The sequence below is a fragment of the Grammomys surdaster genome, unplaced genomic scaffold (assembly GCF_004785775.1).
Source record: "Grammomys surdaster isolate TR1022 unplaced genomic scaffold, NIH_TR_1.0 137, whole genome shotgun sequence".
In the NCBI taxonomy this organism is placed as follows: domain Eukaryota; kingdom Metazoa; phylum Chordata; class Mammalia; order Rodentia; family Muridae; genus Grammomys; species Grammomys surdaster.
This window is the reverse complement of record NW_021604595.1, coordinates 3,324,981-3,338,098: the sequence shown is the minus strand read 5'-3', so window position 1 is coordinate 3,338,098 and position 13,118 is coordinate 3,324,981. Positions and strand designations below refer to the sequence as shown.

The window sequence follows — 13,118 nt, the reverse complement described above, 5'->3', positions numbered from 1 at the left end:
CACTACTTCCTAACACATCAGTTGCTTCCTTATTTCTACCCCTATGTACATCACGACTCCAACCCCAACATTCTGCCTCCGGAGACTTTACACGCATGTGCATGTCATCCTGAGGGGCCAGTTCAGCCCTGAGCTCTCCTTTTCTGTGAGGTCAGGAAGATCAAGTGGTGGCAGACGGTATGCAGGTTAGCCCATTCTTACTTAAAACACCTTGCACGGCTGTTCATCCACACCACACTGAGTTCCCTGGAGCAGAGACTGCGGCTCTGACCGCTCCAGGGGAACACAGGTAAATGGGGAACGGCAGGCTGCCATTGAGACACGACAGCAGAAGCCCAAGCCCCAGACACATGGAGGGAAGGAAACCAGCGAAAGCTAAGAGTAGGCGCTTGTGGCTGAGATGTAACGTCAAAGCAATGGATTTCTTCAGCGCTGTCTGACACGGCGGCAGTGGGAGCCACGTATGGGATTTAAACTGTTTTCGTGACATATTCATAAGCAAAAGGAAGACAAATTTGCTTTAGTAACATATTTTAGGTAACCTAGTATATTCAAAATATTTGTGCTACATTTTTTCCTTTCACCCTTGTCTGAAACATTAGAAATCTGCTATGTATTTTATACTTACTACATGGCTTAAGCCAACGAGCCACAGAGTGCATGCTCAAAAGCCTGGTCCAGTACTTTATTCTCAGCAAAACAGAAGAGGCAGCGGGAAGCCATCATAGAACCAAAGACCAGACGGAACAAAAACCAAATCTCAGATGGCAGAGCTGTAAGGTCCCCTCCTTCCTTCCTGAGAAACATTTATAAAACCAGCTTTTGGTGTGTTTAACAACATACCTTTGTTTTTGGAGACAGGGTCTTACAATGTAGCCCAGGCTAGCTTGATCTCCTGCCATGAAGTCCCAAGTACTGGTATTAGATACACATACCACTGACCCTGGGTCATCAGTGAACACCTTTAAAGAATGTGGGCTTTGAGGAATGACAGCTCACAGCTAAAGCGCTTGCCTAGCATGCGTGAAACCCTGTGTTGGAGCCTCTTCACAATGTTTTTAAAAACTGAAAATGAATTTAAATCACGAGATTGAAATATTAAAATAAATTATGCAGTACATTATAAGGTATTGTTTGGTCATAAACTTACAATGAACAAATTACCTGAAAACAGACAAGACCTAAACAAAACGATTAGCGGATATTTTTATTTCTTTCCAAATGCTTCCATCTTATTAACTTGTTCAATAAAGCACAATGGATAAAACAACTGTTCTTCTTGTATACCTGCCAAAATCCAGTTTATCAAAAGATGGCTCGACCAAGAAGCAACTGCAATACTACCTCTGCACTACGACAGACACACCTCTCATACCCTGATGCTTATAAAACAAAGGGTTTCTTTTTAATCTACAGGTATAAACCAGTGTTTCCGTGTTTGTCTAAAGTATTATCGTTCTTGAGAGAAACAGACCTTGCTCCCATAAACACTGCCGAGTATTCATCAGGCCAGAGTATTAGAAGGCAGGTAGGTGGGCAGTATCTGAGATAGATGCTTCTCCATTCAGAACTTATAAAATCTTACCAGACAGACAAATTTAAAAGAAAAGCTATGTAGCTTATCTTTTCATGTAGCATACCAATTTATGTTTGGGGGGCTCATTCACTGTCTGTGGCTCTGGCTGTCTGTGGCTCTGTCCATCAGCAAGGGGGCATGTCCCACTCCAGCTGACTTGTCTGTCTTTGTTTCACTCAGTAGCTTGTAGAGCTGTGGACACTGTATATTTTACTGGCATGTACTTTCACCTACTCCAGAATATCATGGATTAATAAAGGGCTTAGAGCACAGCATCTAACCTTCTCGGGTTGGCTTTTTCTACTTATTAACATGCACCGAAGGTTCCCTGTGCCTTTTGTGGGGGTGGGTAACTCATTTCCCCTTTATCCTTGAATGATACTGTATCAAGAGATTATCCCAGGATTCCTTATCCATTCTCCTGCTGGGAATCATAGGGCTTTAGTGTTTGGCCATCATGAATCAAACTGCCACAGACACTTGTGCACAGCAGATACAAACTTTCAGTTGGCTTGGGTAAATACCTAGAGGCTCCATCACTGGGGTCATGTGGTAAGAATATAATTAGGTTCTTCAGAAGCTGAGGCTTGTCTTCCAGAATGCCTGCACCGTCTGCCTCCTTTGGCCAGCGAGCTCCTGCTGTTGCTCAGCCTTCGTTTTGATTTTGTGAGATTTGGAGACTTTAGACATCCTATACAATGTGTGGTGGTATCTCACTGTTTTAATGTGGATTCTTTAGTGACATGACGGTGCCTTTATTTGCTTATTAATTTGCTTATCAGACACTTGTGCCTCCTCTTTGAAGAAATGTCTATTTAGATATTTTTTGTCCAGTTTTAAGTTGAATTTTTTTTCTTTCTTTCTCTGGATTTGAGGGATTTTGCTATAATTTGGATACAAATCCTTTATTGGGTATTTTCTAAATATTTGTCCCAGCATACAGCTTTTTTTTTATGCTTAACGCAATCACTGGCAGAGGAGAACATTTTAATAGCGCACCGTGTCATTTTCTCTTATGTCTCGATTTCAGCTTTGCCTGAGAAAGGCCGTCAGAGAGCCATGCCACCTCCTCCCGTTACCTTCTGAAAGCATCCCAGAATTTCAGTTTACACTGATTTTTTCTGGAGAATAGAAGATCTGAGTCTACTCTTTAAAAAATGTGGATCTTCAGTTGTTTCCACTTCCTTTAATATTATCTACTGGCCAATGTTCACAGCTTGATCTGATCTGCTACAGAATCTTAACACTAAACTTATAATTCAGGCTTTGGACTTTTCAGACTGAGAATTTTTAATGGGTTATTGGTTTTTTGAGTTATGCAATATCCATTTCTTGCTAACATTGTACAATCTGACTTTTTTTTTTTTTTTTTTTTGGTTTTTTGAGACAGGGTTTCTCTGTGTAGCCCTGGCTGTCCTGGAACTCACTCTGTAGACCAGGCTAGCCTCAAACTCTCAAACTCAGAAATCCGCCTGCCTCTGCCTCCCAAGTGCTGGGTAAAGGCGTGCGCCACCACCGCCCGGCTTGACTTTTTTTTTTAAATCTCCTTAGATACATGTTGTGTTTAAAGTTTGGCCTTAACACTTTGATACCAGAAGTGTTTATGGGTCTATAGTCTTACTTGTGTGTACCTTCTTTATCTCTGAAAATGTGTTTTACTTTGTGTTTTTGCTGTTTTATATTGCTAAGGATTGAATCTGGGACCTTGTGCATACTAGATCAGTGCTCTGCCACTGAGAAACACCCTCAGTGTTAGACGCTGTTTTTAAAGATGGCTGTGGAATCCTTAAAGACATGGAGTTACTTTGGTTTCTTCTGGTGGCTTCCAGGCACCTGAATCCTGAAATTGGTTTATTATTACCTCAGTCCTTAATTCCTGGATTGGGAAGTGTGTGTATTTGTTTATTTTAGTTACTGGTTTTTGTTAATTCCTTTGTTTCTGAGACAGGGTCAGGTCTCACCAAGTAGCTCCAGCTGGTCCGGACTGACTATGTAGACCTGGGTAACTCTGAATTTATGGAGATTCTCCTGTTCCTGTCTCCTAAGTTCTATCATTATAGGCTACATTTTGCCCTATTGAGTCATGACTATGTAGCCCAGGTTGGCCTGCCCCAGCCCCTGAATATTGGGATTTCAGGAAAGTGCCACCACACTGTAACACTATGACTCTAGGCCTGACAGGATCCATCTGACAGCTGACTCTCCTTTGTTTTACTTTTACACATCACCCAAGGCCCGGTCTTAGCCCACTGCCCTGACTACAGTACGGGGCGTTTAGCAAGGACTTCAGCTCTCGCAGGATGTGAATGAGCACCTTTACTTTGGCCTGCCACACTAAGCTGCCAACAACCTCATTCTGCCTCAAAGCTGTTTGTACCTGAGTGTACACACAAAACATGAGATTTGTCTCTCCACATTTCCGGGGTCCTCTGGGCCTTGGTCTAGTAATCTATCCCTCACTAACTGTGCTGACTCTCCAGCTCCTTCAAGCATAGGCTTAAAAACCTGTAATCACATGTATGTATGTATGTATGTATGTATGTATGTATACATGCATCTATGTATCTCTGAATATATGTATGTATGTATATATGCATCCATGTATCTATGTATCTTTGTATCTATCTATCTATCTATCTATCTATCTATCTATCTATCTATCTATCTATCAACTGTCTATCTCAGTGGGTACATGAATGACAGGGTGTGCCTGTGGGGGTCAGAGGTCAGATTTTTGGGAGTCCCGTTTCTCTTTCTACCACATGAGTAGATCCTGGGGTTTGAACTTAAGTCTGCATCCCAAGCACGGGCTTTAAGTTTTTCAAGTTGAACTTGACAGAGGAGGTGACCCTGATCCCCCCCGTATGTCACTTCTCACTGCAAGGTCAGAACAGGATCTTCCCATCCTATGAATGCCACATATTTAGTTCCAACGGTCAGCACAACTGACTTCATATCACACACACACTCAGCTCACCACTATCACAACACCGAGGAGACGAAGTCTGCCTCATAGAAAGTCGCTCCTGCTTAATAACCTGTTAAGGTGACTCGCCCCGTCTGCCCCGAGGTCTCTGACCACTGATGCCCAAATCTCATCCTGTCACAAAGCATTAACAGTGCCTTTGTTTTATCCCACTTATTTTCAATACAGTCAGTCGTACGCTAAGTCTACTTCTGTGTCTTTAATGTATTTCACTCTGTTTCATCACTTCCTTGGTTTCAGGCCAATCTTTAGCTTTCCCAAATGTACCTCATACAGTGGATTATCGGCTATGAAGTAATTTATTTATTTATTTATTTATTTATTTATTTATTTATTTTGGCTATGAAGTATTATAACAGTATATTTTTAACCTGACGATTTAACATCACTTTTGAGAATTTCATGGCCATTCTTAGGAATGCTCTTTAGTGACACCACTATGTGCTAGAATGTTCTGTGTAAAAACTAGTAATGGTTGTTCAAAATGTCCTGTGCCTTGTCAACTTCAGTGCGTTCGTTTCTCTGAGCGGCCACAGGAGGAATGGTCCCAGGGACACACTGGCTTCCTCTGTGGAAAACAAAGTTATCTTATGACCAGGATGAGTCTATGCTTTGAAACTTCTGGGAGCAAAGAAAAGATACAAATAGCTAAAGGGCTGTATATCCTCTAGGAGCAGAAAACCTTCAGGACTGTAGATTTTATGGGTTATAATCACCTCAGCAACTACTCAGGGACAACTGTCAGGATCCTCCAGATCTGACCACAACAACCAGCCCGGCTGGCTTCAGAAACATTAGCCACTTCCTCTTTCTTGAGACACTTTCTATTATTCATTCAGTGCATGCCTTCCTTGCTGGAGTTCAAATTCTTAGTGTCAAAGATAATATGAATGATGCCTTCAATAAATATAAGGCATAAAATAACATTTTATCGGTTTTCCATAATCCAAGAGCTATGTTAGAGTTTTCTTCATAGCCCCAAGGGAAATAAGCTTACCTCTTCTCCCATGTTCTCCTGTGTCCTAGATTCTGACCACGTGGAGGAGGAGTTTGCCCTAACTGTATCTTAGATAGCATGTCTGTAATCAGTGTTATTACCCAGGGTTGGTCACTTTTCTAGTGACTTGTGGCACTAGACGTCCCTCTAATACTGAGCAAAATGCTCCCCGATGATAAATTCACTTTCATTTATTCTGGGCTGGTCACTCAGATAATTTCTCGTGACTATGCCATTTATACTTGGGGTTTCCATCAGTAAAAATGTCATCAAAAGTTGACCAAGGCAGCGGGGACATCTCTAACTAGCAGTCATTATAATTAGCTAAGAGCTCTGACCAAGCACACAGAATCAGTATGGATGGTCTATCTGAATATGTGGAAAACCTTTCCAAAGATATTAACTCTTCTTGGCAAGACCAAAAGATAGTTTATAACTAGTTACCAAATTTTATTCCTGAGGACCTGCTTTTATTCTTCTGCTTTCTAGAAAGACCACTGTCTTAGTCGTTGCTGTTCTAAAACACCATGACATGGAAAGAAAGGGATTTCTTTCAGTTCACATCTTGAAGTCTATGATCCAGGGAAGGAAGGGCATGAGAGCCTGGGGGCATGAGCTGATACAGAGGCCATGGAGGGGTGCTGCTTCCTGGTTTGCTCTCATGGCTTGCTCAGCCTGCTTTCTTATAGAACTCTGGACCACCAACTCAAAGGTAGTACCACCTATAATAGGCTGGGCCTTCCTGTATCAATTATGAATTAAGAAAATGTCCTATAGACTTGTCTACATGCCTGTCTGATGGGGCCATTTTCTCAGTTGAGAGTCCCTCTTCTCAAATGACTCTAGCTTGTGTTGTGTTGACATAACAAGCCAGCACAGTTATGCCAACCACTCTTACTTAGCATGTGAACCAGCACCTGTTTCTTTTTCTTCTTGCTAAACTCCCTTCAGAGATCAGCAGGCCAGAGCTACTCCCTGGCATGCAGGTCTACAGACTCAAGCATCTTCTGAGAATGTAACAACCGGTGTGAACGTTGCCTACATAGGGTAAGTAACATGCTGATCTTACATCAGGGCCAACCTGAACTGTTGACTCAGGCTTCAATTTTAAATTAGAATGCTAGACTTAGTTCCTCGGTGGCCAGGAATCACCCACAGGTTCCTGTGATGAGTTGGGATGGTAACTGCGGACTAACTCAGTGCTGATGCCCAGTTCCATGCCAGCACTTACCTTGGGAGGCTTTCTTCACGGTGAAAAGAAAAAAATTCAATAGCGGAGACACAGAAGGTTGTCAACACAATGGCCACATCAGAGGGAAACAATGAAAGAGAAAAAGAAAAGAAAAAAACAAAAACAAATTCAGCAACTTTGTAATGGGGTCTGGGAAGTCACACATAGCTAGCTGCCTGCTGTGATAAACCTCTCTATAGACACGCATTGAGGGACGTTTTAAATGGCTTTAAGAAATGGCAGTAAGGGAGATACGGAAATACTATAACCATCCTGCACATAGCTGAATTCTTTTAAACCAGCCTGACATATAAATTTTCTTCCTGGCTCCCACCTTATTTCTTTGAGCCAGAATTTTATGTAACTTAGGCTGGCTTTGAACATTTTAAGAATGGCAAAGGATGATCTTGAATTTCTGATCCTCCTGTCTCTGTCACCTGTTTGCTACAATTCTAGGCAGGTCCCACCGGAGCTGACTTTGTGATGCTGGGGACTAAACTGTAGGCTTCATGCATGACAGGCAAGCACCTGACCACCTGAGCTGCAGCAGGGCCAAACCACCCTGGACGTATCCAGTCTTATCCATCCAATTAAGTTACATCTTCAACCCTATATGTAAACTTTCCCAAGCTAGTGTTGAAATATATACATATTTTCCATTGTTAGGCAAATATATTCCAATATACATGAAGATACAGATTTTAAAAACATGGTTCTAGATAGTAAGTTGTACCTATTTCAACACTGAAAAGAACTTTTAAAATAAGTTCTGCCCTCCTCCCAACATCAACCACATAAAACTTTTTATAATGTTAATTTTTTATCAGTGCTATAAAAATCAAATCTATAGGTTGGTCTATGCTAAGAAAATACTCTACCACTGAGCCTCAATGCCAGCTCCGCAACGTTCATTTTTGCAAGTTAACAATTCAGAAATGATTGAAATCATACTCGAAGGAAATGCCGAAGAGCAAAGGTTCCAAAGTAAGAAAACATGAGGTTGACATGCTTTGTAAAAAGTTCCCTTCCATGTGGAATTCAGGACCTGGATTTTGATTTCTAGAGTAGGCAATCCTAGGGTAGTTCTTGATGATACTCTTATAATATTAATCCAAAAATACAAAATAACTGTTGACAAATTGGGCGCCCTCCCTATTCTTTCACAGCAGTCAGAGTCATAGGGATCCAAAGACCAAGCTTAGGTGTGGTGGTGTACCCTCCATGTGCCCAAGTACAGAGAGACAAGAGGCAAGAGGACCAACCGGCACAAAGTTGAGACCAGCCAGGTCTACATCAATTCCAGAGTGGTCAGGACTACATCGTAAGACTATGTCTCTAAAAGGGGAGAGGAGTTAATTAATTTACTTAAAATTCATTGAATTTTCTCCAGCACTAGGTTGAACAGTCTCCATAGAACTCTGAAGGCCCCTTGAAACACCCAGAGCTCAGAGGTGGAAAAGGTCCATGGACTCAAGACAGGTAAGCAGTTCCACACTTCTGAATGCAAGCAAAGGAAAATCAAGACATTCTACTCAGGTTGAAGCTGAGACATTGTTTCCCTGGAATCCCACGAATTAGCCAGAAGGAAATTAGCCTGTAAGCCTATGTCTACCTCAGGCACAGTGTGGATTCCACTTCTGTCATCTAGCTTTTTGTCTGGCCTAACTGGTATCTGTAGCTCTTATCAGGCCAGTCTGAACCTATGACGGAGTCCACCCATCCAGACAAGACAGGCTGTGAGGATGTCCCAATAAAAACACACGGGTGTTTAAATTCTAAGAAAGCCGGAAGTTTCGTTCTCTACCTAAAGCTTGAGTTTTCTGCAGGGATCTCTGGATGCACCTGCTCTGTGCAGGGACAACAGTGAGAGCTTTACGCACTGTACTGTTGACGAATCTTCCTGTTTTACCTGCTTTCTTTCCTTTCCTCTTTTCATGTTCTTTAACCCACTACTTTATTTGACACGAGAAAGTCACTTGGGTGATAATAGGCCATCACACGAAACACCTTGAGCTCATACTGGCATTCCCTAAGCATCCGTGGGGATAGATCCCCAAATCCAGGGATGCTCAACTACCTTACATAAAATGTACAGTGCTTGCATATAACCTACACGTGTCCTATCTACGTAAACCATCTCTAGGCCACCTAACGTAATATCAAAGTGTCTACACGGTCAGTACAGGCCACCAAGTCTACACAGGACCAACCACACAATGTCCCGTGTAACTACAGTGAACCACTGAACCCAATGAGGTGAGGCAGGTGGAATAGAGCCTCACGGAGTCCTCCAGGGTCATCAAGCATGACTCCCATTACAGTCCCCACAATGCTCATAGCCAATAGCAAGAAATCAGTGTGCTGGTTTGTAGTCAGTAGAACATTTACTCACTCAGCTGGCCCAAACTACCCCTCTCCTTCCTTCACTGATATTCTAATAGGACTTTTTTTTCATGCCTCTTGAAAAAAAAAAAAACTAACAATCCCATATTATCCTTCTAGATGTTTTGCAAAGTCCATTCCTGTTGCTTGGGAAGAGAAACTTATCTTGGAAAGCCAATGTAAGTCAGCTACTTTTGTCTGTGCTGTGATGGAGAATGGCTTATGAATGAACAAACACTGGGTAACAGGGCAGGGGGTGTCACAAACTCATGGGTGGCTACCCACTCGGACTCAGTATCTGGTCTAGAAAACAGACGCGCTAGAGAAGAAAACCATGTTCTCATACGTTATATATACTGTGCATTATTACCTGGCCAGCCTCTTTTAAAGTATGAATTGGGCGATGGGTAAACAAGATGCCTACATCCCCAGAGATTGTGAGACAAACTGGAGGATCTCAGTCCTCCCTGGGCAGGCAAGCATGGCTACCACACTGTGAAGTCCTGTGACATCACTCAAGACTCATCGGCCATTTCGCTTTGTTCCTGTTCCCCCTTGACTTTAAAAAAAAAAAAGATTAGTTTTTATTTTTATGTCTTCTATATTCTTTTTATTTTGTGTGTGTATGTGGAGCTGAGCCTACGTGTGCACATCAAAGTGTGAGCACAGTGCAGTGCAGACCAGCAGCGAGGTCACTGAGGGAGGCCAGTGCCCTGGAGCTGGAGTTACTACTGGTGGTTGGTTGTAAGTACCATCGTGGGTGCTGGGGACTGAACTCTTATCCATAAAAGAGCAGTGAGTCCTCTTAACTGCTGAGCCAGCACTGCAGGCCCTGCTGTTTGTTTGTTTGTTTGTTTGTTTGTTTGTTTTGTGGCATGATCTTGCTATGTGCTACATACTCAATTGTCCCATCTTCGCATTTCCGGTTCTGAAATTATAGGCATGCCCATTTGACCTCCTAATCGGACCATTTATTCTTTGTTCTTCCTGTTAGTAGGCTAAGATGCTGGACTCCGTAGAGTTCAGCCCACTAACTGAGACCTGTTAGATTTTCCCTGGTGCTGAAGCTACTCTGAAGGCCAGCAAAGGCATCACCGTCCACCTTCATGTCAATATGGTGGCCTGGAACACTCCACGGACACCTTGAAGAAGCTACCCTGTAGTCACGGCGTTCACAAAATGCTCATACAGACTTTTCTACTCTTTCCCACTCTCCATCACAGGCATAGATATCCAGCCTTCGGCTTCTCTGGGTCATACGGTTCTCTCTAGTGTTCGTGCTAGAGAACCATGCAATCCAGCACCAAATGAATCTTACAACTTTATGTCAGGCTGCCTTCGTAGCTATCCTGGGCCTCATTCAGCCTGTGGGTTGGACATCCTTGCCCACTAGTTCAACAGCTATTTTCAACTAGGCCAAAAGGGGGTAATGTCCCTAGTGCCCATAATAAGGTCCGTGACAGAACAAACATGGCCTTTTATTTGCACTGAAATTATGCTGTGATCAGTGCAAACAAAATCCTTCACTGGCATGGAGACTCACTGTGCTTGCCGCAAACATGGTTGACAACCCCCTTTCTGGCTATATAAGCAGACGGACTTTCTTTTCCAGTCAGCCGGGAAATACCATCCTGATAGACCCCTGAACTAAAGAGTTAAGAGAATGGCCAGGGCAGAATTGGGTACAGGGGTGGGGGTGGAGTACGGTAGCACAATGGAGACAATGAAAGATGGCAGCATAGAGGGCCCCAGTTCTAGGGAGATGCACCATAAACATCAAAGGTCCCAGGCACATGAAGCCTGAGCATTCTAACGCCATAGCTTCTGTCAACGTTGGGCTGCAGGTGCCGACGCTGTAGAAATGAGCCATGTAAACACTGGTTGTCTAGATGCTCAGCGCAGTAAGACTGAGGATCCCTGAACCTGAGGTCTGTCCAAGAGCTTGATGACTGTGAGGTACCATCCAGTGCTGCCAATCACAGCTGCTGGAAGCCAAGGACATCTTTCGAGGCCACTAGTAACTAAAACCCAGAGGAATAAGACTCCAACTTAAGCATTTAAAACAGGAAAGCACTCTTTGCTTGATGGCTTATGCTTCTGGGTCTTTCAGTCCAGACTCTAGGCCTTGGCCAATCAAGGCTTTGACTGTCCAGAGAAGAAGAGCATTACTTCATCTCCCAACCTCCCCATGATTTCTATCCAGGTAGATATAGCGTAAGGACACAGCCAGCTGTCTAGTAACAAGGTCATTCATCTGTGATTATGAAGAAAAAGATTCCCTTTCCTCTTCCTCCTCCTCCTCCTCCTCCTCCTCTTCCTCCTCCTCCTTCTCCTCCTCTTCCTTCTCCTCTTTCTCCTCCTCTTCCTCTTTCCCTTCCTCTTCCCCTTCCCCTTCCCCTTCCCCTTCCCCTTCCCCTTCCCCTTCTCCTTCTTCTTTTTTAAGACAAAATTTTACTATATAGACCAGGCTGGTCTTGAACTTACAAAGTTCAAGGCCTGTCTCTGCCTCCCAAGTGCTAGGATTAAAGGAATGTGCTACAACACTGACTTATTTTACTTTTTAATTATGGTGTGTGTGTGTATGTGTGTATGTGTGTGTGTCTGTGTGTGTGTGTGTGTGTGTGTGTGTGTGTGTAGGGTATCTGTGTGCACATGGTCCAGAAGAGAGTATTGGATCATCTGGGGTTGAGTTTATGGGCAGTTTTGAGTTGTCTGATATGGGTTCTGGATCCAGGAACTAAACTTGGGTCCTCTGCAGGGGCAATACATGTTCTTAACCCTTAATGAGTAATACTGATAAATACCATAATAAAATACAGTGCATAGCTATTATCTTTGGCGGCTGGGAAGTTTGTGACATTACAACCTTGAGATGAACTATAAACAGGCTATAGAGGTGATTTCAAAGGAGGCATTGAGACCGAGATGACCCTGTTGCCCCAAGTTTCAATGTAAGAAAAATGAAGCAAGCTGAGCTCACTCCAACAGGTCGGCTGAGGACTGGTTTTGGTGTTAGCAGGGGCTTTCTCTCAGGACAGAGAAAGAGGCAACTGCTCAAACTTCAGCTATCTCTTTGTTCTGCTTACGTGTTCACACTGAAGGTTTCCCTTCGTGCCACTTTGATGGAATACCCCAAACCACTTTCTACACAGACCAGTTCAACTGATAAATGCCTGTGTGCACTAACAAATACCTTAAAGTGCTAATGTGCCCAATCTCATCGTTCAACAATGTGGAGAAAATGCGGGTGAATGAGACAAACACTGAGCACAATCGATTCTAAGTGCACTCACACACCCCACACCAACACTTAGGTCAGTGAAGAGCCAACAGAGGACACTGGCCCCACAAGGTTGTATCGGTATCAACAGTATTATCTCAGCTTGTGTAAGTACACTCTATGGTGCTCACATGACGCAGGGCCATTCTCTAGAACCACTCACGTGGGTAAGTGATGGATGCCTATCCTCAGGGTGAACGTTATGATCCCCCAAGATACAGGCTAGCGGGCAACTTCTCACCAAATGGGACACTCGACTAATACTGGCTTAAAGGCATGATTAAACGGGACACTGTCCAGTGCTTGATTCATCCTTAACAAACAAAGACAAAACAAGCCTCATGGACCAGAAGTGGAAAGCAGATTTGATTAGCGAGGACAGCCAGACAGCCCTACCTCACATCTTCTCTGAGAATATTCCTTCCTCCCTCATTATGGTCCTCACTTACACCCAGAAGGACTTGGGTGAATTCTAGCCTCTGTGTGTGTGTCTGTGTGCATGTATGTGTGTAAATCTGTGTATGTATGTGTGTATATGAGTCTATGTATGTGTGAGTGTGGCTCATTGATTTGAGAGTGGGGAAGGAGGATGGAGTGTGGAAGCTGGTTCTCTCCTTCCATCATGTAGATCCCAGGGATTGAACTCAGGTCGTCAGGATTGGCAGC

At 43.4% G+C, this 13,118-nt stretch overlaps 1 protein-coding gene across 1 annotated transcript in view; it reads right to left on the bottom strand.

Annotated features, from left to right (window-relative positions):
- The window catches only part of Kif13a (kinesin family member 13A), a 180,360-nt gene that overhangs the window by 106,099 nt on the left and 61,143 nt on the right, over positions 1–13,118 (bottom strand). Inside the window, exon 3 of the mRNA XM_028763098.1 lies at positions 6,791–6,803. Coding sequence (XP_028618931.1) covers positions 6,791–6,803 — 13 coding nt within the window. The remainder of the gene's footprint in view (positions 1–6,790; positions 6,804–13,118) is intronic.